Consider the following 25,603-nt stretch of genomic DNA (forward strand, 5'->3'; position numbering starts at 1 on the left):
TCAGAAAATTTGGTGAACATTCGATCAAAATGCAAGACTTAGAGAGCAGAAACCGCGAATTTCGCCTTATTTAAATAAATAAATAAAGGGAACTAACTCCAAAATAATTGGTGCACATTTGTTAGTTATCAGAATTTGTCTTGAATTTATATCAACAAGATTTTCAAATTTATGTTGCGAAGATTCGATAAAAACCGTTGGAGTTAGAGTGCGTTAATGGCAGTTTTCGTGTTTATTGTATGAATGAATTTCAATAACATAGGAGGTCCTTATAGAAATAGCCTCATCATCACAATTGGCCTCTTTCTTATGTAATTAAACGCAAAACAGCTTGAGGAAGATTCGATTGTTGCAATGTTGTTTTTTTATATTAAGGGCAATAACGCACTAATGAAGTGCATTGTGCCAATTGACTGGTTATCAAACTTAGCCTCGAATTTATGCAAATTTACATTCCAGAAAGTTAATTTAAGATGTGATGTAAACTATTACACTGTTGGAGCGGAAAACCACCCGCACATCAAGGGTTTCCCAAATATTTCCCGTCAAGAGATGGGTATATACACAGGAAAGATCAAAGCCATTGACAAGGATACACATCGATGGTTAACAAAGACAAAACTGAAGCTAAACTGTCCCTTCATTATAGGAAGAGGGAAAGAAAAAATAATATAAAATGAAAACCTAGGAGCTCCCATGAGTTATAACCTGTTAACACGAATGAGTTATACCAAGCTTTTCTTATATATGAACTATCTGACCTATGAGTTAATTGCTTGAAAATCATTTAAGCCAAGCTTACTTGCAATAAAAAGGATATTAAAAATGATATGGATGGATCTTGTCGCACTAAACCTTTATACTGATTAAACTTCTTTCCAAATGTTCTAAATGTGAAAAGACACGTATGCCAGGCAGATTCAATTTCACATATTGTTTAAGAACTATCGGCATTCTAGATTGTGAAAATGGCATAACACGCAGTCTTTGACCTGATCTTGCTAATTAATTATATAATTGATATCTCACACGACGTGCTAGTTTAAATACGAAAACTTTATTTTAAGTGTGTTACAGCTATTTTTAATAAGCATAACCAATAGCTTAATGTTTAAGAACTATCGGCATTCTAGATTGTGAAAATGGCATAACACGCAGTCTTTGACCTGATCTTGCAAATTATTTATATAATTGATATCTCACACGACGTGCAAGTTTAAATACGAAAAATTTATTTTAAGTGTGTTACAGCTATTTTTAATAAGCATAACCAATAGCTTACACATATATTGCTTAAGAGTTCAACTTTACCTGTTCGGATAGAAGTGGCCATCAGTTGCGCAGACGACATCGAACTGATTGCAGACGATGTGGTCCTTGTTTTCACAGAACAGCTGAAATATGGGCGGCTCTGATCCAAGATTGCTCGTGACTGGTGTGGTCCCAAAGGAAGAAACGGTGGTCCATCCTAAAGAAAGAGCAAAACCATCACCATTATGATCATCATGATCATCGTTATCATTATTATAACTATCAATACTCCAAACATAAAAATAACTAATTTTAATTTGAAATACCTGGGACAACACTGCAATGTTTGTAATCTGTGTGGATTGCCAAGTGAGGATTGGAACATTTCTCTTTAGTGAGTATGCATCTACAATAAAATCAATACATGCCATTGTAATAACATCCAAAATTATTACAAGTGACACTAAAACATAACAGCATTGATCTTTAATTATGACCTTTACATTTTTGCAACGTCCCACAAACTTTGCACACAAAGTTCACCTCATAGTATAATTTTGGCCTACATTCATGGACTCAGCTATTACAAGTGATATTCCTTCTTTACAGATTGAACATTGTTTATGGTGAAAACCGCATTGCAAACAATCATAACGTTTCAATTTATTACTCTTGAGTCTACTAAATATGTCTCAGATATAATATTTGCAAATAATTAATAAAGGGCAATAACAGTGACATTCATTTGAAAAAGAGTCACTGGCATTCAAAACACAACTTATTAATTTAATTATACATTTGGTAAAACTCAATAATTGCACGGTTAACTCAACCCTTTATAATTGAGCCATACACACAAACTAATTATTTACAGCTTACATATTGGGGTAGAAGCGTCCGTCAGTTCCGCATGGCACATCATACGCGTACCGGCTGCAGTTGACATTATTGATATTCTCACAGAAGTACTGCAGAACAAGATCAGCTGGGACTGGCGGGTAGGACGGGCTTGTTGATGTTTCTATTATAGTAAATATAGTGTTGTTTTGTTTTTTTACTTTTTATAATATCAGTATTTCGGTCTTACAGTTGGGCGACTTACACTACTTCTGATCTAAGTGGTGTTTGCCAAATACTATAGCTAATTATTTAGACAATAGACAGTGCACTTTGCCTCAAAACTTTCAAAATATCAAAACACAAATTCACACAGGCGCACAAGATCACATACGGGTTAATATTTGTGTTAAGTCCACAACATAAGCAGCAATACTTTTCGTAACCACAACACAAGTGTAATTGTTCATGTTTATGCGCAAAAAGGGACAATTTTAATTGTCCGATATAACTTCTGGAAGGGCGAAAGTTAACGTGGTTGCTTACATGTTTGTAAAGCTTCATCAGTATAACAGGAATATGTTTTGAATTAAGCGCAACACAAAAATCAAGGGACATGCAGAACGACAGAAATTCTAAAAAACGGATACTTCGATTATAAATGCAATATCAGTTTGGCTATGGATAGACTAATTTTGCAAACTAAGAACTTATTTTTGCAGATGCATAATTGTATGACTTTTTGAAACTTCTAAGTATATATGTATATTGACCGGCACAAAGAAGGACAGACAAACAAGTGCCCATTCTCCATTTTTGGGCATACAATGAGAGGATGAATCTGTTAACTAAGCTGATTAATGATTAATCTATAATAATGATCAATACATTACATTTTAACAAGCTCATGATGATTTAACGGGGATTTTCAAGCTTTGAATGTTAATAAACTTAGTCTAACCATTTGCGCTTGCTAAATTTGTTCTGGAAGCTTTGACGGTCAGTGTTGAACAGATGCCTTCCGTCAAGTTAAAGTCGTCAACTGCGATGTCACCCTCGTACCCAATCCCTACTGTTGCCTCCAAAACTAGCTATACCAATATAAAGCACACGGATGACGCTTATATTTCACCATTGATCACCAATTACATAACGAAACAAGTTTTGATAAGAACTCTATGCCAAAGAAGGAAGAAAAGTTAGGCTACGATCCGAGATGACAAAGAATGCTGAATTATACCAGAACTGAAAGCACTGGAAATGGGATCCCGGGTACTGTATAAGTGGACTAACCAGCCAGGCCCTCTCATTTTGGACCCGCGGGGAGCTGGTCTCAATAAACATGTAGCTCTCTGGAGGAACATTGAGCAGCAGACATATATCAGAGCAACAAATACGGCAGTTATAGTTGGTTCACCACCCACTCTTAAAATTAAAATTTTACATTTATATTACCCAATTCTTAACCTCATACCACATAGCCTGCGTAAAAATAATAGCCATTTCTTAAAAACCATCCCCAAATAACTTCTGTAAGCACCGTATTCGAAAGCACCATAACAAAATACCCACTTTTTAAATATCATACTAAGTTTTAAAACTACTTGCCCTGTTACGCTTACCTGCTTCTAAAAAGCCATTGCCCGAATATATGCATATATACCCCTTCTGAACTGTCAGTCCAAAGTACTTAGCAAACAGCCATTTCAAAAAGACATGCACATTGACTAAAAAGTACTTCCCCTTAAAAAATCATAATATTAACAAAGAAGAATTATAACTTTACATGAATATTAATTTATATTGGTGAAACCGGTTATATGTTCATATATTTAAAGCACATTCATTTAAAACGTGTTTTTTGGTTAAATGTATGACAAAATTCATTCAATGTTATGTATCCTAAAACATCCTTGCACCTTTATCATTTTTGAGGGTATGGTCAAAATCCGGACCGGTGTCATCTGTTGGCGTTGATGACCGGTAACGAATCCAGTCAAAGTCGTCACCTTGCTGAACATTCTGCTATGAGCATAGGCTGTCTGCTTCAAAGTCACACATGTTTGTGTGGTCTGCAAGAAAATATTGCTGTTAAAAATGTCTGAGCGCATATTAATTAAAAACTAGTATGTGGTGTTTTTCTCACCAAATCATGAGCCACTAAATAATGAAGTTTGTATTTCATTTATTTTCAAAATAAAGTTTTTTAAAGTTATATAAAGCTATGTGCTTGTGCATTATAGAGCAACTCATATAAATAAGTATTAGTGCCAAGTTAATTTAAAATTAATTTAATTGTAAAGGTTATAAATGGAAAATACTTTACAACAATACAGTGCTATATTCACGTATTTGGCTTTAAAAGCATGACCTTGACCTAAGTAGCCACGTAGTTATTGAGCCTGACATTTAAATAAAATAAAACTGTGTTAGAAGTTAATCTGAAAACCAAAAAATGAAGAACAGAAATATCTAAACCAAAATTGATTTTGTATGAAAATTAAATGCTTAATGAATTTTCACTCCGTGGTAGCTTACGGAATTGCTTGTGTCAGTGCAAAGTTAAAACCGTCTTAATAGTCATGTATTTGTCTGTGACAGATTGTATCACATTGCTTCTGGTTTTCAAGACCATGCCCACCATTTGCTGCCGTCCTTCCCCCACATGTCAAGGTACTGGTTAGAAAGTATTAAATGTTTTTTTACAAGAATTGTAATTGCAATAGCGATTTTTCAAACATGTTATTGGCATTACAGCGTAAAGGTTCTTTCTGCTGTTTACAATAATGCAAATATAATGTCATGATGTCATATCGATTGTCTATCAAGGTGCCCCAAAGAGGTGGGGAAATTTTAGATGACTGCGGCAGTTATGCTAATAGTAGTTGGGAGTTTTCTTTTCTACTAAAATGCGCGTTTTCCCTAAACAAATCCATTTATTTATTTATTAATTACTCTTACTTCTAAGCTTTAATACTATGAGTATTAATGTGGCATTTGGTTGATTACACGACTGGAATTTATCATGTTCAAAATGTCCGGGTATATAGAAATCGACCCCCTACATATTTGAACATTCTGTTTAAAACATCCTACCCGTGAGCATTTCATCTTGACATTTTTAAGTTTAATTCTTATTTCATGTTTGGAGAAAAAAATCAACAATTGGAAATCTTTATACAAGTACAATTTATTTGTGTTGAAATGAAAATAGGGATAATAGGGAAGAGGCATATGCAAAGACCTTTGTTAGAAAACAAAACAAAGCCCCTATCAATAATGTTAACGGATTAAGAACAGGATTAATCTTCACATCCCTACATTGACCCCGGGTAAACCTAAAGCCCCTTCCTGAGAAATCGGCAGGGGCCTTAACACTCAAATATTTTTTCGCATCCACAACGAAATGCGCGTGAAAGTTTCGAGAGATTTTCACTTGTTTTGTGTAGACTAATACACAAATCAAATATCTTTATACAAAATATGTAACTATGGATTCAGCATTTGAAACACTTGCTTGGTTATCTATAAAAATAATCTTGTCCATTCGAATTAACTTTTACAAAAAAAATGTACAAATCATGGATACTTCTAGCTTATTATTTATACTCGCTTACCGGCATGCCTGTGGTTTTGAAATATTTTAAAGATATATTTGTAACAAACCTAGAAGAAATCTTTTCTCCTCAATCGTCACTGGGGGACAGCCATCCAAGGAAGAATGCCTCACACAAGTTTCAAAGGAGTCAGCAAAGCAAGCCATGGTGTGTCCATCCACGAGGCAAGGCATCCAAACATTGGAGTCAAAGGAATTGACAGTTCTAAGACCTGGTATTTCAGCTGCAAATCATACCCAAGTCTTAGCACAAGATTTTAAGTCCAAAGATCGACATACGGTACTGAGCTAGCCTGATATATTGTTAATATTGATTAACCATAAAATCTCCATATGAATGTTAAAGTAACACACTGAAGGAACCTGGTTTTCGACTTACAATTGCAGGTCATTATACATGTTCTCGTTAAGACCCTCTTTTTGTAAGTCGAGTTGCATAAACATAGCTTACGTGCCTTTTGATTTAGTACAGGATATAGATTATTTTCACTCAAACAGACGATACGATGAATGGAAATACGGAATGACTAGCCGGGGGTAAATGTATACTAACAATAAAGTGCAATTCCATACCTAACCATTCACTGGCATCCAGCAGTATGCAGTTATCATATGGCATAAGCTGGTCCTCATGAATATACATATCCTGGGAGGGCAAAACAGGAAGATGTTTAAGTTTATAACTTTGCTTTTGACAGCCTTTAAACAGGTCAGTTAACCAGTTTTGTGCGCATACTTATGCCTATATGAGGGCATGTAAAGCAATAATTATGAGCAAATGGAATGCAAAGTTAAATCCCTGCACACAGAATGAAGAATCTGTATATAAACTTTAAGGTAGAAAAATAATTTCAGTTTGGCTTATGTTACCAATGTACATTTTCTATGGAAAACCAACAACAAGAAACATGACAATGTCAAGACAGCAGTATGTTCAACATTTTATTTATTTATCACTTTAATTTATTTTTATCGTTCGGGTGCATACTAGGTCTGCATGTAAGTAGCAAATGCCCGAAATTTTATCATATTCGACCATCTTAACTTGTTGGAAAAAAGTTCTTACACTTTTATAAACAATCAACTTGGCAAACTACTTCGTCGAAAACCTGTGAAAACATAGTTAAAAAGTGACGAAAACTGACTAGTTTTATATGATAATGTTTGTCGACCCCTGTTAACTTACCGGTTGACCCGAGACCATAAACCAGTCATTTGTTATGTTTCCATGGAAGCATGTGGCATTCCCAAGATACTGCACAACATGTGACTTTGAGTTGGTTTCCGTCCGTACTGGGGTGTTGGCAGTGAAAGTGCACTGACAAGTGGCTGCATTTGCAAGGCGCAGCTGTAGTAGCATCAGCAACAGCAGTGGAACTTGCTGAGGTAATTAATAATGATTTGCGATTAATAACAGTTGATGTAAGGGGATGCTTAACATTTGAAACGGTTGCTCTAAAATAACATGAACGAATGTCTCATTGGATTCATGCATACATTATCAAGAGACGTTAAAAATATCAACATTTCTGTTTCTGGTTTCATATTTTACTGTAATTAAAGACTGAAATGTCTGCCACCGTTCTCAATAGATTCAGACTGTCTTAAACAAAATTCAAGTTAACGCAAAGTTAACCTTTAGCTCTACCAGCAGAAGAGAAACCTAACAATACCATGTGGTATTTTATTTATGTTAAGGAATCAATGAGCAATAGCAAAATACGGCAATACACAACTAAACAACACTTCCACAAAAAAGAATCAATTGGGCAAAAACATTATAACGGTATTTTGAAAGCAATAAAATGCCCCCTTAAACTACTCAATGTTTAAAATCAGATCACATGATCAGGGACTTGTAACTAAAAACTGTCGTGCGTAAAACCGGAAATTTTGAACTTTAAGATACATTTACAATGATGCAAAGTGTATATATATTTTATGATGTTTTTTCCTGTAGCCAAATTGCAATATATGACTTTATTATAAATAGGTTGGCTTCCCTTTCATAGTTTGGTTCTTTGTTTTATGGGAAAACACTTTTCGAGCCTACAAAGTAATGTTTTTTTCTGTTTCCAGTTCAGTTCTCTAAAGGGACATTTCAACGATTGCTAAATGTCTGAATTTTTTTACACCTGATTTCTAACTCAGATCAGTATAACACAAGGGAAAAGTAGAAAATATGTTCAAATCAGGGTATGTATTGATTCATAGAATTGACTATCTTTGACATGACAAAAACACGTATAAACCATATCCTATACAGACATTCTTATGTTCAATCTTTAGATGAACACTTATGACTCTATTATGAGCCCTTCAGGACTGCAAGGATTTGAACATATTTAAGCATGTTCTGTACTTGTCTATGGACAACCATGATAGGAAAATCAAACGGTTTTCAAATAGTAGTCAATCATATAAATATAAATATTTCTTCTTGCTTTCCTTGATAAATTGTTTATTAAAAATCATACATGTTTTGTTATTATAATCTATACGTTTAGAAATAAACAAATCCAACATTTACATCAGTTCATGCCCCAAATGTGTACATGTCCTTGGAAAAGTAGACAGAAATAATTGTCATAGAGTGAAATGACATGTATCGTACATGCCCGATGTGCGATTTCATAATACCAATACTTGAAAGACATGCACAAAAATTGACCACGACCACCAAACATTACTACCATCCCCAATAACTACTACAACATCTGCTTATATCACACACAATTAAAACGTAACTGTGGTAATGTCACATCAAAAACTAGCTGCTTTAACAGGTTGTTCGTCTACTGACTCTTCTATTTAACGAACTTATACTACGTCTATCATACATATACAATTTTAGCCACCAAATACTTTAATTTAAAATCCATTTATAATAGTTAAAATATGATTTAAAAACACACACGTAACTATAAATAGAACAAGAATGTTTAAGTGACTATCACATACAAACATTCAAAGAACTTACAATTAAACAAAAAATCACAAATTAATTCAAATACAATACCAATTTCATCTTTACAATAAGATGTCTAGTTTTTCCTGAAATTTACGATCATGTCAGCTCTAGATCCTTTTGCGAAATATAAAGATGGACTTAAACGCTGAACCAAAGTAAAATACTAGAACACTGTCTTATCAGCCAAGCTTTGATTTACAGACCGGGCGTTCTTTTGAAAGTACATAAATCGTGATGACCAACTTTATATAATATTATTTGGTTTCATTCACAAAGTTACCTGAATAAAAAAATACAACAATGATGATGAAAAATTTTCACAATAAGTTATATAAACTTTTAAAGCTGGTTTAAAAGCTGCATAAATAAGACGCAAAATGTACAATTGTTATTAAAGGGCCACAACAGCACATCTCGTCGTTGACAAATGTTATACACAAAATCGTTAATAATTTTTGTTAATTATACAAGTGTTTACTATTTGTTATCAGTTGCTTAAAATTTGAATCATGGAATAACGATATAAACAACATTTTTTAATTTTCATAAATTTTGCGCTTTTCATTTGGAGAATGTGTTTGCAGCCAGTCTAATAATTCCTTTGAATCACTGCGCCATAATATGTTCACAGAAAAATGGCTGCAACCAAACATTCGTAACTCTTCAGCGACTGCCCCAAACATCACATGCAACAATATGTCATCGCCAACGCGTATACTATCAAATCATGGTATGGATGGAGATGCCAAATACTATGAAACCCTCTGAATGGGGATGGGTCAGGTAAACGACCTATTAATTTCAATCATGACCCAAAGCAATGCTGCACCAAAAGAACTATTAAAAATCATCGATTGTAAATGATCTGTATGATGAAAATCCTCGTAATGCAGCTGAAGACGATACGGACTACCCTGCACTGCTGTATGTGGCCCTTGCTAAATTAAAAACTGTTACAATCCAAACAATTCACAAGAGGTCTGTACTGAAGACGAGGATGACGAAACCGAGAGTTTAACGCTCTAAGACACATGTTATGGACCATGGTGATTGTGTATCAGGTGAATGTAGACAGCTAAATGTCTTAAATGGAATTATGTTGGTTATCCAACAACATGTACTTAGTGATGTCAACAATTCAATGAAAGCATTCATTGTCTTCAAAACTATGGCGTTTTACATAAAAAGCATCACCATTTAGTCAAATGTGATGGACTTGTGGTACTTCATATTGTAGTAGTTGCTTTTTTGGACGCCATGATGGATTTTGTGAAACATAATACACTTATGCTATGTCTGATGATATTGAAGTGTTATTTAACCCCTTAAACCTAGGTATAGACACCATAATCGTCACATTGGAGTGGATAGTTATATAGAAATGATCAGAAAAAGGTTTTTGCGGCCATCTTGAAAGAGCAACTTTCCGGAGTTCGATTTCGTTAAACTTTTGATATGTTATAAAGTACATTCTACCCTACCAGGATCAATCAGGTGAGCTTAAGTTTAACAATGCTCTCTTCAATAGCATGGGTTTAATGGTGTGTTAGAGGTCAACACGTATTCAGCCCAAAACACTAAACAACCGAGCACATGAAAAATACACTCATAAAATCCTTCTTACAGAAAAGAATAACCAAACACTCTATTTATTTCATTTAGCTTGTGACCTGGCTTTAGAATGTGCTACCCTATCTCAGTGTGTGTTATTTCTGTAAAGATGATTAATACAATTCTAAAAATTACCTTGAATAGAATAGAGAATTGAGAATAGGGAATTTGTGTAAATAAAACGATCTCAAGATTTTTGTCAATCATAGTTTTGTTTATTTTTTAAAGGTTGAATCTATCTGACAAAGTTCTATTTGGATTTTACACGACTGTGATTTTAATTATAGTTCATCTTAATGGCGTATGTAATATCGTATTCCATACACCAAACAATCGAGCGAGCAACACAACTCACCGGAAATAAAACACGTATGTATTATTGCTATTATATCTCCTGTATTGTGTCGACCAGTTTGATATTTACTTGTTAATAATTTAAAAGAACATCCAAGAAACAAATTAATAGTCATACTTGGACATTGTGCAAGCTTGCACGTGCTGGTTTCAAGACTCGCACCAGAACAGTTCAAACCTCCGAAGGCGGGAGATGGATTTGTACACGTCTTTGTTCGATATATGTGACCGTCTTCGCATGTTACGTCACACTGTGACCATGGCGACCAAGAGGACCAGACACCGTCCACTGACCAAAAAGATCTATATACACTCATTTGCATCTTATGATTCTTATGTACGTCGATACAATCTAAGAATGCAAATGTCGATCAATTTTGTTTTTAAAGTATCAAAATAAATATTGAGTAATATATAATGAAAAATATACACAAACACTTTGTCATTGAAATACTTCTTTATGGTTAGACATTTTCTTAGTAAAAGTATTTTCATCTTAGTAACATATTGCACAAATGATATTTGTATACGCTATCTGTGCATGTAGATTTATTAGCGGGCAAACCAGATAGCTGTTTACCTCTGCAAGGAGTTTTCTGACAGTCAATCACTTCTTTGCTGTTACCCACACAATCCTCGGCGTGTCCCGTGGAGCAGTGACGTATACGTGTAAGAGACCCGTTCCCACATGTCACAGAACACTGGCCATTGAACCACGTAGACCAGGCTATATCGGTTTGAAACTTCATGTATAGAAGACGACTAAGGTGACATTATACAGCTCACATGAAAAGTGTTTTTGCCATACGTATTTACATTATATTTAAACACGACGCCCGAGATGTCGTTACTCACCCGAGATATGATGTTTTGATGAGATTAATATTTAAAGTTAGTTTTTTTAAAGACATTTGACCCTACGTGCGTGGTCAATTTTTACCCCAATGACGCTTATTGAAATATTAATACTGTAATACACGGTCACTTTAAGTTACATACAAACCATATATGCATCTGGACCTATCGATTCTATGGAAAAAATTCACATGTAAATTCCTCCATTTATCCCTAAGAAATTAAGTGAACAAACTGTGTGGAGGACCTCTATAAGCTTCACAATCCAAATATTTGGGCTTGAACAAGTAAGTCATCAGGTGCTAGAATATGGGACAAAATCACATAAACTTATATGTGGTTACACATCAAGCTGATCCATTGAAAAATCTTTAAAAATAATAGATTGCATTAACTGGATTTCTAAGAATACAACTATCAATGGTGCATGATATGGATCACCATTGTTTGAACATAAGGATAAGATTAGTGTTTTTCTTAAGTCGTAGAGATCTGGTTAACAAACATTTTGTCGGGATCACCTGAAGTTGTGATTGATGTGTGGACATTTGGGTCAGCAGTCACTGTTGTTTGACCTGTCAAACGAGTGGTTGTTTGTGCTGTTGGACTGTTGGGTGGACTAGTCGATGTAGAGTCTTCTGTAAAATATTAAAGTCAAACAGCGTTCCAAGTAATAAACAATGGAGTATGATACATTGGAAACACTATAAAGAGTTTTACACTCAGCAATCAAAGAAACGCATGTCTTTACATGAAAGTCTCAGTTTCACACATGTTACTGAGTCTTTGCAGAAATAAAGAGAACATTAAAAAGGGCCAATATTATTGTATATAATTTATCAGCCCTGGTTTAAAAGATAAGACAATATAGAAAAGTGTAGAAACATCTTCAAAGTCGGTTTGTTTGTTGAGATTTATCACCGTTTTCAACAGTATTTCATTGATATTATTATGGTCGTTTTACACACAATAGTTCTGGATAAGTTGATCTACTAGTACCAAGTTAACATACTTATGCCAGTAGCTTACACATTCACGGGACGATTGAACTTTACCGGTACGTAAACAAGAATGGAAAAACGTATAATTGCATTGTAGCTAAGCGCACAACACCTATCATCTAACGCAACACCTAATAATCCGTTTTATCCTATATATTTCCTAAGTATCGGGGGCTACCGCCTCCAAACCCACGCGTTTTCTGATAGTGATAAACAACTGCGTACCGGTAAAGTTCAGTCAAGCCCACATTAACTACGATGCAAGCTTCCAATAGAGACAACTCAAGGGATTTGGTCGTTGTGGTCTTTGTTCACAGGTAATCCTTATTCGCATGATCGATTGAAACTTTTACAAAATATGCTAGTGGGCTTTTAACAAGTACCTTATCTATGTAAGTGCTCTATTGTTTAAATGTTTGAGAACTAATGCATGTATATTGAAATAAAGGATTGACAACACAGTTTGTATTTTAAATTAATTATTTCGATTTTTTTATTGTTTTGTATTACTTATTTTAACAATCGAATACATGTTTACGCTTCAGAATGTTCTGGATTAGAGTTTTGCCTACACCAAGTACACTAGTCACTCTTATAAAACTGTGTCCTTTGCCTAACATACTAATCACCTAAACTCGTGCTTCCAACGTCAAGAACTTACGTTTGAGAGCCATAACGGCTAATTGTGTCAGACAATTATTTATCTGTAATCTATGTACGTTTTAAACGGAGCAATTTAAGCAAGGAATGGGTATCAAGATGTATGTGTTTAGTTGATATCGTAATTGTAATGAATTTTAATAAGTTGATGTAAGCCCCAAATTATTCTTTGATGTTTGGCAAATAAGTACATTAATCGCGAGTCACTGGATAAAAAATGCAATTTCTCACATTTAAAACGAACTCTCAAATGCATACAAGAAGCATACGGCCTCAAATTAGCAATGAGTGTTAAATAACCAAATAGACTGCTATCGAGTTCAGTAAACTGTAACTTGCCAAATTTCCATGGCGACCGACGCTTGAACTGGTAAGATGTTGAACACTTGACTATCTCAGTATCATGGTGGCCATTGTTTTATTGAAAGTTGTAAAACCGTTGTAATGATTAAAGTGGTCATTGTGATCTACAGTGTCTATAAAACATAAAGAGTAAATTATCATAATTTATTATTCGATATCAAATGGCGGTTGCTGATTGTTGTTTGCTGGGCGATGTTATTCGCATGTATAATACATTGTGAAATCGGTCGGAGGAAATCGATGTGGTCGTTATGGGGTCGTTTTGGTAGTCGCTGGGGCAGGTTAGACTGTACTTAAATCAGAGAAAGCTTGAGAATACGTGAAAATGATTTCTGACCATTCCCAACACAGCGTATGTTGTGCGTTTAGAATTGAATTTGCGATCCTTAGACGAATTGGTCTAGCACTCTAAAAAGTAAGCTTACCAGCCTTCATTTCCCATTAAAGGGCATCGTACATTATTCTCTGACGATTGATGTTTGTCAAACTTACCACGCACGTACAGGGTGTCTTGAGCGGGCTTGATGTCCCGGTTACAGTTTTCCGTGGTGCAACAGTAGGTACAGTGGATGTCCTTCATCGTGTTCTGGTCTGGTTTGTAGTCCTGACAGTCTGTATCATCACTTGTGCTGTGCCACCAGTCGTGTTCACACTCGTCGAATGTTCCACACCTTTTTAGAAATTCAAGATGACTGTGAACACCGACGGACATCAAAATTTGAATAGGATTCGCATACTTGAGTGCTGACATTGACCTTTGGGCTACATACTTAAGTCTTGCTTGATGATCGCGTCTACTATATATTGCGAATACTTCGATTTGTGAAAACTTAAATTTCGGACACACTAAATAAATAACTTTAGAGTGTTCGAAAACTGAGTACTAACGCTATTGTTTTGACGCACTAGTGTTCTGAATCGTCAAAATGGTGGAAAACATACAAGTTTTATGTCTTTAAAAAAAAATCTCTCTAAATATATATCAGATTTTCATTACAATGATGTATACACTATTATGTCTGCTTTGCACAAAGAAATTAAACAAATGGCAATACAAAGTACAATAGTTAATTATTGTTCTCAGCACTCGATCTCAACGTATTGTATCAGTATATGAAGTTTCATTCGAGTCTCGTTAATACGTCAGTAAATGATATATTTTGCACGATACATTTACTTAATGAAATTAGGCTCTTTGAATGGCAAGGTTTGATTTCATTTATTTAATTGGCGTAAACTAACTTTGAGAGATAAATTCCATTGCAATCTGGCAGGCGGACAACACACAACCAATGAATCTTCACAACCATCGAAAACCCACCTTAATAACTTAAATTTCACTCAGTGGTCGTCATCATATAGATTAACAGTATAAATAAATCACCCAAATAAAATCCGAGACGGTCACGGCTATTTTCAACTTAGCAAAGAAAATATCATGTCAGGCACTTCAAAATCCTTATGTTCATACACTGCATAAGATGTTTTTGCAAGTCGACCGCCGAAAATAAAAGGTACATAAAGGCTTCCAGATGGCTAAAACATCCAAGATGGCCATCTGTTAGCAATATTGAACTGTTTTTAAGAAAGTTTTATATCACACAGTGTCAAGATTATTTCAGTCAAGTGTGTTAACTTTAAGAGACATTTTGCAGATTCTCTAAAATGCGAATATAAAATATGGCAAAAGAGTATGACATGCCCTTCAAGTCCTTTAAAATATAAAACAAGAACAACTGCATGTAAATTAAAAAAGCATTGAAGAATTTTAAAGAGCAAATATTAAACAAACATTATCCAAGACGGCTACAGTTAAGCCATTTATATTATATTGGGATTATGTCATCTGAAACCTAATTCTCACAAACATCATGTCACTAGGTTAAAGCAAAGGATTTTATAAGATACATTCTACAAACTCTGTTTTAGCCTTCTGTAGAATTTGTGATTTTATTCATGATGCAGGGAAAAAAGTATTGGGCTCGTTTATATCAGAGGGGAGTTTAAGAAACCATTTATAAAGTATGGTAGAAAAAAATCTACAATGCGTTCTAGAATAGTTTTACATTAATTGCAATCAGTGAACCCCTTTGAGCCGACTGCTCTATGTGTGACTTCAATGATACAGTAAGCTGGAATCCACAATAAGAACTAGATATAGCAGAGCGTTTTATGACTTGCCTTCTGTCAACCCATTTGGAGCCGTCTTCTTTGTTTGTGACTTCATTGATACAGTAGGAGTCGGGACACATCTCTACCTTGGTGAGGACAAAGCACAGCTGTGGGTTGACCTTACACACTGTGCAATGGATAGCTGAAACATAAATAATACAACTGTTGCATAAATAGCCATAATGCACACAATTGTTGGAATCATTTACACATGTATATACGCTTAAATATCGATACATAAATCGATTAATTTATAATTATAACATAACACTCGTTGATTTTCGTTAAGCACCGATAACACTTCATTTGTGTTGTACTGCTTCTCGTACGAAATACATAAAGTGGTACCACACATGAGAACAATATAGCTTACTATAGTTCTCCTTTTAATTGCAGAAAGATCAGTCAAATCAATTTACCATCGAAGTATTTTTTTAATGTATATGTCGCTCTTCTGATGCGTTGCTACATGTATAACTCTACTCGCTATAAAATCATTTCTGTTTAGTGATACATGTAATGCTATTGTTTAAATTTAAATTTTCAAACCATTAATCGATATATTACGAAAGTTAAGAAAAAAGTTTTAATTGATCGTTCATAAAAAAGTTTTGATGTCCTTTAGCAGAGAATATATATATATATATATATATATATATATATATATATATATATATATATATATATATATATATATATATATATATATATTAAACAGAATACTACGATCGATAGTTGAAAAGCATCCGTAATGTAAGATACAACGGCATTAGTCTGGTATTAAGACATGTGGGTTGGCAGACAATCGTTTATCGTATTATGAGATATTGCTTTTATAGGTCTAAAATCTTTTCTGCTGAGCAAGGAACTTTTTGTCTTTGGCCTCTCTATCCACCTTATAATGAATGCAATATTTCATTTAAAAAATGCAACAAAACGTTGAAACGTACGATGTGGAGCCGTTGATATACGATGTGGAGCCGATGTTGTGGAGACAACAGTGTCTATAAAACATAAAGAACAAATTGTAATGAGTGCTCGATTAAAAAGTATTCGGTGAGTAAACAACGTACAGTTTTGTGATACTAATGTTATAATGATAACGAACTAACATAACGCCGAACCATTCTACTGGGGCAATTGTTGTTAACGAGTAAATAAAACACAGTTACATGCTATAAGTTGATAATGCTAGCAGGTAAATAAGGCGCAGTTGCAAGCTACTGGGGCTATTGTGTAGGTCCATACTTCTATAGGGTACAGTTTTATACCCCATTTGTAAAAATTTTGTTCACGTATGTGCCCATGACCATGAGCTAGGTAACAGCGTGGTAATTGAGCCTGATATTTAAATAGGTAATATTGTGTCAACTGAATCTAAAATCATTAAACAAACGGGTGTAGAGAGTGCACAAGCTATATATTTATTTGTGTATTTATTTATTTATTATTTATTTATTTATTATTTTGACGCTTAAGGATGACATTGATCTTACAGTTATCTATGTAGATTTGCAACCGTCACGGTAGCACAAACTAAAGCATAAATAACTATACCATTTTTTTTGCTGATTTTTGTTTATGAATTCCGTCAAGGCATAGGGAATTGTTTGAGTCCGTGGATAGTTAAACAATTTTACTAGTCGTGTACTTGTCAGGTGCAGATTATATCTTACTGCTTCTTTTGATCAATGAACCTTTCTCCCCTTTGTGTTATTTTTTAATAATTTTAATTGCAAGAATGATATTTACAACATGTTACATGTGTATTTGCATTTCAACGTAAAGCTTTTCTTTCTGATGTTTACAATAATAATAACATGTCATAATGCCATATTGATTGTCAATCAAAGTGACAAAAGGGGTCGGGGCAGTTTACATTACAACGGCAGGTAAGCTTATAGTACACGTGAGTGTTCTTTTCTGCTGAAAATGTATTTCCCCTAAACATATGCGAATCACACTTACGTTTCGATATCATGAGTATTAATGTGAGATAAGTGTTGCTTACGCGACTGAAATTAATTATGTTTCAAACTTTCAGTTATATTGAAGTCTCTCCCCTACGTATTTCAATATACTGTTTAATAAAACAATATCAACAATTAGAAATGTTTATACAAATAAAATGCACGTTAATTATGGCAAATTTGCGAAATCAAATTGCTGTTCTTTGACAATAGTATATAATTCATGTGTGGTTGAATAAAAATAGGGAAATAGGGAAGATAAATAGACCAGGAGCCAGAGGGGGTAATCACGTGACAAACAAGATGGCGACGTCCATGCCAAGGCAGGTATTTTTCGTCGTTTACACCCTGTATTACTTGTATGATCATTTATTCCGCTCACTTTCCAGACATATTAGGAAGAAAGTTACTGGCTGTTATTTCATAGTAATATTCGCTCTATATCTCGACTTTACTCGGTGCGAAATTTCTTAGCGGGATGACCTAATTAGGTCTCCACAAAGAAAATTTGCTGGGAGTAAAGTCGAGATATAAAGCGAATTTAAATACGAAAAAACGCTTATCACCTTTTGACATATATGGCTGGAAAGTTAGCGTCATTTAAAAAATAAACAGAAGTAATAAATGGTATAAAAAGGCGAAAAATAACCGACTCGGTATGGACGTCGCTATCTTGACTATCACGTGATTACCCCCTCTGGGAGCTTTTTTATAAAAAAAACATTCACAGTATATTTACCCGGTAAATGATAACGTATTTAGAACAGGATAAATGCACACATCCCTACACGGACCCTTGGTTAACCTTAAGACCCTTCCTGAGATATCGACAGGGGCCTTAACAATAGCATACAATTATTTATCACATGCCATACCCTGTTTCCCATGTAATATAACCATTACGAATATTTTGTTATCCAACTTTTACAGCGAATTCGGTTGATTAAAGCCTCATTGATTAAATATCATATATAATCAATGGCACAGCTATAATCAACGGCACGAAATGACGTCATCAACTGCCGAACCGGGACTACTTTTTTTCACGCACCTCGTCGTCTGTATTTGCCAAGTGCATCAATAATAAAAACAATCTCAAATGTTTGTCAATCTTAATGACCTTAAAACAAAGAAAAGTAGTAAAAAACGTGTTTGTTGTCATTTATTGTCATTAAAACCTCTAGTATTAGGTAAATTTAACACTATGTTGCATATAGGTTCTTTTGTTGCTGCTCCCCTTTGAAGAAGTCAGTTCGAGTTGCTCCCCTTTGACCGTAGAAAACAATCGTCTCGACCAAGAAATCCTGTGTTAATTTACAAGCTGTACTCGGATATGTGTCCATCTGATTTTTCTTCAAGTTAGCTTTTTTTTTCTACCTGGCAATACGCACAAATGACACTGCATCCCAGTGGTTCTTGCGTCAACAATTGGGTTTCAACAAGCTAGGTCAGATGCTGAAGGCCATGGCAAAAGACGCCGGCTTTCTCAAGCACAAGAGAATAACGAACCACACTCAGTTCGCAAATTCCTGGTCCAAAAACTTCGAAATGCAAACATTCCACCCACTGAAACCATGGCCATAACAGGGCATAAAAATGGCCAGTCCATAACCAATTATTCCAACATATCTGTTGAACAGCAGCAAAAGTGTTCAATTATTCTTGCTCAGTTCAGTAAATGTAACAATCATACAGATTCCTCTTGTTCACCTTCATCCACCGAAACTTTGACCGAAATGCAGCCTAGACAACCATTGTCAACCGTCGAACAAGTTGATCTTGATGTTCACCCCACCCAGTCACTTCACCAGCAAATGTCTTTCTCTAGTTCGAACAACTTTGCCTCACAACTTGGTGCCACTTTCCACATTCAAAATGTTAATGTATATAATTAGCTTAAATCCAAGTTATCTTTGTTATTTCGTCACGAAATAACCACGTTTTATAACAAAGAAGCAAAAATTATGCACCTCGTGATCGACTTGATAGTTTGATATCGAAAGTGAATTGTGTGTGGTGTTAGGCTACGTTGTAAACAAATGTAGATCCTTGTATATAACAACTTAATGTCATATAGATATTATAAAACTTTAAGATTTGCAATTAAATGTGATTGAAATTGTAATTAATAACGCTCGACTCTTTGTTACAGAACTAAATTCTGTGTAAAAAAAAGGATTATTTGATCAGCGGTTATTTTTGGAATGCGGAGTAATACACTGACCTTGGTTACACTACAGTCATTATCAAAGTACGACAAACACTCATGAAAACTAATTTTGTTTAAATAAAAAAAGTTTACTGAATAAAAAGTGGCATAAATAGAATAATAGGTTAGTGTTGATTATAGATCAGATTTATCATACTCGGCACGGAAACGAAAAAGCACTCGCCAAGGCTCGTGCTTTTTGTTTTCTAAGCCTCGCATGATAAACCTGATCTATAAGCAACACTAACCTATTATTCTCTATGTCTTACACATGTGTAATATACTTTTTAAGCGTTTTCATTGGCTTATTTTCGTTCGATTGACCAATCGCATTTTGTTATTTTTTGCTGAAATGACGTTGCAACGTCAAATGACGTCACGAAAGATAAACAACATTCGGGATTTAACATTAAGTTTGCGTAAATATTTTTTTTAAGTTGCTCATTTAAAATCATGTGATAAAAAAGATCTGACACTCGTTGTCATTTCATGCCATATTTTATTAAAGGCTCATAAAAGGTGACAATCCGTAATTATTACCGATTTTTAAATATTTTGGGCGAATTTTATTTATAAAGGTTATTAACAAACAATATATATATATATACATATTCCGCGGTGTCTCTAACATAGTGTGAGGGTAGTTTAGAATCCTTATCGGATCCTGCCCTAATACAACTATGGTTTCATGTTAGTAAATAAGTGTTTATGTATGTAACATGGTCCATTCTGTGTATGTAAAAATTGTTCCCACGTCGAGATGTGTTGCGGTGTAAGTACAGGGTATATAGCTGTGAATGAACCATCCTTTTTGGGGGATGGGGATTTCATAGTATGTATGCCTCGTTCTGCACCGTAGCTAGGCGCACACGCCGAAGTCTCAAATGGGAATATGTATCTCTATTTGTATGTCTGTGTGTGTATATATATATATATATATATATATATATATATATTCTAGTGAACATTTCCATATAACAAAGAGCAATACAACATGTTTTGAGCTCAAAATAAAGTGTCCTCCAAATCAATTGTGTTTATAAACAATCAGTTTATTTACATCGCTGTTTGCTCAAGCGCTCCGGTGACTGAGGTCACCAAAATATATCGTTGATTTTCAATGTTTTCCGGTATCACTCACAAAGTAGGTCTCTTCTAAATGGTTAAAACGAGTGTATCGATCTAATAAGTTACTTTCTGCTGGTAAAAAGTTGTTTAAAATAGAATTTAAATTGAATTTACTTTCGGCTATTTTTAGCATACGTCTTCGCGTTGAGGCTACATACCACGTTAGTTGCAAAGTTGTAAACATTTCTTCCATTTATGAAACGGGTATATCTTCCATAATTCTTGATAACGTTGCACCTAAGCTGTGTTATTTTCACTTTTTATGCAAGAGTTACCAGTTTGTATGCATAATAATTGGATTTGTCACCTTGTATGAGCCTTTAAACTCGTCCAGGAAATGCGTTAGTAAGCTCGCCAAAGGCCCGCTTACTAACAAAATTCAAGAACTCGTTTAATAAAACAGGGTATGATATGACAACTCGTGCCAGATCCTATATATATTTATGCGAATGAACAAAGAAATGCGCATGTATATTCGATATTTTTCACTTTTTTTGATGACATTAAAAAGAATCTTTAGAACTACTTTTGAAATCATCGTTAGATACAGTTGCTAGGTTATATATATATATATAAACAATTTTGACCATACAGTTCAACTTTTACACACAATTATATACAAATCATGGATACTGTTAGCTAATGATTTCTTCTCGCAAACCAGCATGCCTGTGGTTTTAAAAAACTTCAAAGATAAATTTTTAGCGAACCAAGCAGAAATCGTTTATCCGGAATCTTCACGGGTGGACAACCGTCAAAGGAAGAATTCTTCAAACAAGCTTCAAAGGAGGCAGCGAAGCAAGCATGAATCTGTCCATCCACGAGGCAAGGCATCCAACCATCGTATCCAAGGAAACTGCCAGTTCTGAGAGCTGGTATTTCAGCTGAAAATCATACTCAAGTCTTAGCAACTGATTTTAAGTCCAAAGATCGACCTACGGTATTGAGATAGCCTGTTCTTTTGAAAAATATACTTAACAAATAATTTAATATGAATATGTTTGTGTGTGAATTATGCTCAATACAGTAACAGACAAAATACCAGTCTCCAGCCGTTATAAGAACAGGATCTTGGTGTTAGAACAGGACCTCGGTGTAAGATCAGGGTCTCCATATGAATGTTAAAGTAACAAACTGAAAGAACCTGTTTTTCAACTTACACATGTATGTCATAATGCATATTCTCCTCAAGGCCCTCTTTATGTGTGTCGAGTTGAATTAACCTAGCTTACGTTATCTTTGATTTAATGCAGAATCAAGATTTTTCAGTCAATCAGACGTTAAGATTGGTGAATAGACGGATGGACTAGCCGGCGTAAATGTACACTAAGAACTAAATGGCATACCCAACCATTCACGGGCATCAAGCAGTATGCAGTTATCATATGCCAACAGATGGTCTTCTTGAATGTTCATATCCTAGAAGATCAAAAGAGGCAGTTATCTAGTCTGTCACTTGCTTTTACAGTATATACATGTCAATTACAGCAATACCTTAGAGATTGGTATATAAAGGTTAATTTTCTGAAAATTAAATGGAGACAAATCCTTTCTTTGCGTCTTATGTTACCAAGGTACATTTCCTATGGAAACCTAAAACAAGAAACCTGGCAATGCCACGACAGCCAATACATCAGTATTAAGCATTTCATTAATTTATTTCTTGAATGTGTTTGATTTCTTGACTGCACTCTAGGTCTTCACGAAAACATCCAATGCACACAATTGTAGCTTAATACGTCCATATAAACTTGGTGGAAAAGTTCCTACACTTTTATAAACAGTGACGCATCAATTTTGTCCGAAAAATCTTACTTGGTTGTAAACATTATTGATGAAAACATGCTGGTTCTGTATGAAAAATGTTTCCACTTGTATTAACTAACCTGATGTCCAGAGACAATAAACCAGTCATTGTTGATGTTTCCATTGAAGCATGTACCACTCCCAACATACTGTACAATATGTGCTTTTGTGTTGGTTTCCGTCCGTACTGGGGTCTTTGCATTGAATGTGCAATGACAAGTGGATGCACTGACATGGCGTAGCTGTAGTAGCAGCATCAACAACAGTGAAACTTGTTTGGTCTGGAGAAAAGGAACCATGATTTACTTATTTAAGAATTACAGACACTAAACAATAAATAAGCAATGTATAATTGCGACCAATAACAATTGGTTTGATAGATCTGGGTGACTTTTTCTCTAGAAAAAAAAGAATGTCTCGTACGCAAAAGGTATCAAAAGACGTAAGAAAATCAATCACTATTTGTAATAGTTTCCTATAATTTCAGAGTGAAATTGTATTGGCAGTTATTGGTTAATACTGAAAGTTCTAACAAAATTCAAATATACACAAACTGAACCTTAAACTGTATCAACAGGAGAGAAACCTTATAATATCATATGGTCCTTTATTTACAGTAGAGAACCAAATCCAGTAAGGAACCATAACAAATTTACTCGACAAGACACAAGTATACTGCATTCAAACAACCAACATCACCTGTAAATTCATTTTGGTTTGATTTTTTTTAATGAGGTTCCAAATGTCGCACATGGCACATAATTATTCACAAAATATGTGTAATGAAATGAGCCTACAAAAGCAATATAATTCGAATCAAAAAAGAAAACAATGCAATTAAATTACAATTTAACTTCTCAATTTGTGTACACAAACCTGAGAACCAGGGAGTTTAAACTCTAACTTACCATACCTTTACCTCTAGGCTGCACGCTTAGGTCAGTTTACGATGCCGCCACTTTTCCATAAAAAACTAACGCCACTTACTCAAACGGTCTCTCGAAACAAGTGTGCGCATTGTCCAATATAGGTATCTGAATCCATATGCTATGATTTGCTGGGATTTGCACGTGGCGAACAACTTATTCACCTTTTTAGATGTAAAGAATGAACAACAACTAATTGCGTACCATTCAATCAACAAAATCCACAATTATGTCCTTTCTGCGTTTACAACAGCTCATTCAAGTCAGAATTTACGAAAAGAGGTTGTATTACAATAACCAACTTCGTATGATGCACTCAGTTTTCGTTGAGTTGCTCTAAATGTGAGTAACAATTTATCAAGCAGTCCGTAAAATGCAATACGGGAAGACACTTCCCGCGTTTACAGATTTTTTGTTCCCATATATAAAACATGTAGCTACAGAATTCAACATCATTTCGATTGCCAAATTTGTTTTCTTGTCCTTGGAAAAGAGGAATCGTTAAAATTTTCGGTAGTAAAATAACCTGTTTCAGACAAGATTGTCAGGCAATTGTCTAAACCCTTGAATTGAAAGACATCCACTAAACAATTTACCACTGCCATGAACCATTATCAAAAGAACCACATCTACAACACCTACATGTACTTACATCACATAACATTTAAAAATAACTGCTTCAACACCACATTCAAAAGTAACTGCCTCAACACCTCTTTTAACAATATCCATGCAGAGTTGTCGTTCCTTTCTCTCACATAAGCTATAAATCACACGAAAATCGTACCAGATTTCGTAGGATTTTTTTTTGGTTAAAGCATTATATTATGAAAAGTAGTCTCATTTTCATTTATATTAAAAAATAGTATAAGTTTAAATTCATGATAACAAATAAATTACCTAAATTAAAAAAAGTAAAAATAACAACGGTTTAATTGTTGGACCGCGTTGCTAGGCTATCATCATGTTGCACTTTCAACGGTCACTGCTTCAAATGCTTTTGGTAATACTGTAACTGCTTTTGCAAGTACTTGTATTACGTCAACCCTTTTTAAACTTTGTCAATCATGGATTATTATTAATATAAAATCACTTGATAAAATTATTTGTTTAACCACAACACATTACAAATACAGGAAGCTTCATGTGCTCATTTTATACAAACGTTCAAAGCACTAAGAAAATTACTCCAAATACAATACCAATTCCATCTTTGCAATCAGATGTCTAGTCTTTCTTGAATTATGATAAATCATGACAGCACTATGCAACTTTGTGATATGTATGCATACCCGTAGCCAGGGGGTGCGTTGGGTGCGTTGGGTGCGTTCGCACCCAATCTTTTTTGACGAGTAAAAAATGTACTATAAGTTGCAACCAACTGTATTTGACGCAAAAACGTTTATTCATTTTTTCCAGGAACCCAGTGAGTCTTCGTATTTAAGCGTTAAAATAATGTTGTATTCAATATGCAAACGACAGGTCACCATATAATTAATTTCTCGATTAAGTCATTCCCAAGATAGCGCGTGATTTGTATTTACAATTTTAACCGTAGAATTGTTGAAATCAACAGAAGTTTTGACAGCAAAATTTGAGAAGATCTAGGAAGCTGGTCCCCGCAAAATGGAATTGGAATCTTTGTTATAAATGGATATTTGTTTTCTGTATAATGCATAAGTATTAACCTGGCACTCTAATCCGTATAAAATCGATACTTATGTATAGATATTTGATACTAAATGATTGTTTTGTAACTTTTGTCATCGTTATAAATGTCTGTTAAAGCAATAACTTTAATAGATATCATAACAAATTTATGAAGCCTCGACTTATAACAATTACACATTGTGCACAGCATTTTCGACAGACT

At 34.5% G+C, this 25,603-nt stretch overlaps 1 protein-coding gene across 1 annotated transcript in view; it reads right to left on the bottom strand.

Annotated features, from left to right (window-relative positions):
- Positions 1 to 25,011, bottom strand: part of LOC127859903 (uncharacterized) — a 26,608-nt gene extending 1,597 nt beyond the window's left edge. Inside the window, exons 1-18 of the mRNA XM_052397510.1 lie at positions 24,933 to 25,011; positions 22,885 to 23,085; positions 22,345 to 22,417; positions 21,709 to 21,882; positions 16,642 to 16,695; positions 15,701 to 15,833; positions 14,012 to 14,190; positions 12,017 to 12,133; positions 11,221 to 11,367; positions 10,759 to 10,929; positions 6,891 to 7,085; positions 6,278 to 6,350; positions 5,755 to 5,928; positions 4,008 to 4,160; positions 3,050 to 3,179; positions 2,131 to 2,272; positions 1,578 to 1,657; positions 1,312 to 1,468 (exon numbers count right to left, since the gene is read on the bottom strand). Coding sequence (XP_052253470.1) covers positions 6,916 to 7,085; positions 10,759 to 10,929; positions 11,221 to 11,367; positions 12,017 to 12,133; positions 14,012 to 14,190; positions 15,701 to 15,833; positions 16,642 to 16,695; positions 21,709 to 21,882; positions 22,345 to 22,417; positions 22,885 to 23,085; positions 24,933 to 24,986 — 1,473 coding nt within the window. The 5' untranslated portion in view covers positions 24,987 to 25,011 and the 3' untranslated portion in view covers positions 1,312 to 1,468; positions 1,578 to 1,657; positions 2,131 to 2,272; ... (3 more) ...; positions 6,278 to 6,350; positions 6,891 to 6,915. The remainder of the gene's footprint in view (positions 1 to 1,311; positions 1,469 to 1,577; positions 1,658 to 2,130; positions 2,273 to 3,049; positions 3,180 to 4,007; positions 4,161 to 5,754; positions 5,929 to 6,277; positions 6,351 to 6,890; positions 7,086 to 10,758; positions 10,930 to 11,220; positions 11,368 to 12,016; positions 12,134 to 14,011; positions 14,191 to 15,700; positions 15,834 to 16,641; positions 16,696 to 21,708; positions 21,883 to 22,344; positions 22,418 to 22,884; positions 23,086 to 24,932) is intronic.
- Positions 25,012 to 25,603: the final 592 nt, after the last annotated feature.

Source organism: Dreissena polymorpha, chromosome 1 (genome assembly GCF_020536995.1).
Source record: "Dreissena polymorpha isolate Duluth1 chromosome 1, UMN_Dpol_1.0, whole genome shotgun sequence".
Taxonomy (NCBI): Eukaryota; Metazoa; Mollusca; class Bivalvia; order Myida; family Dreissenidae; genus Dreissena; species Dreissena polymorpha.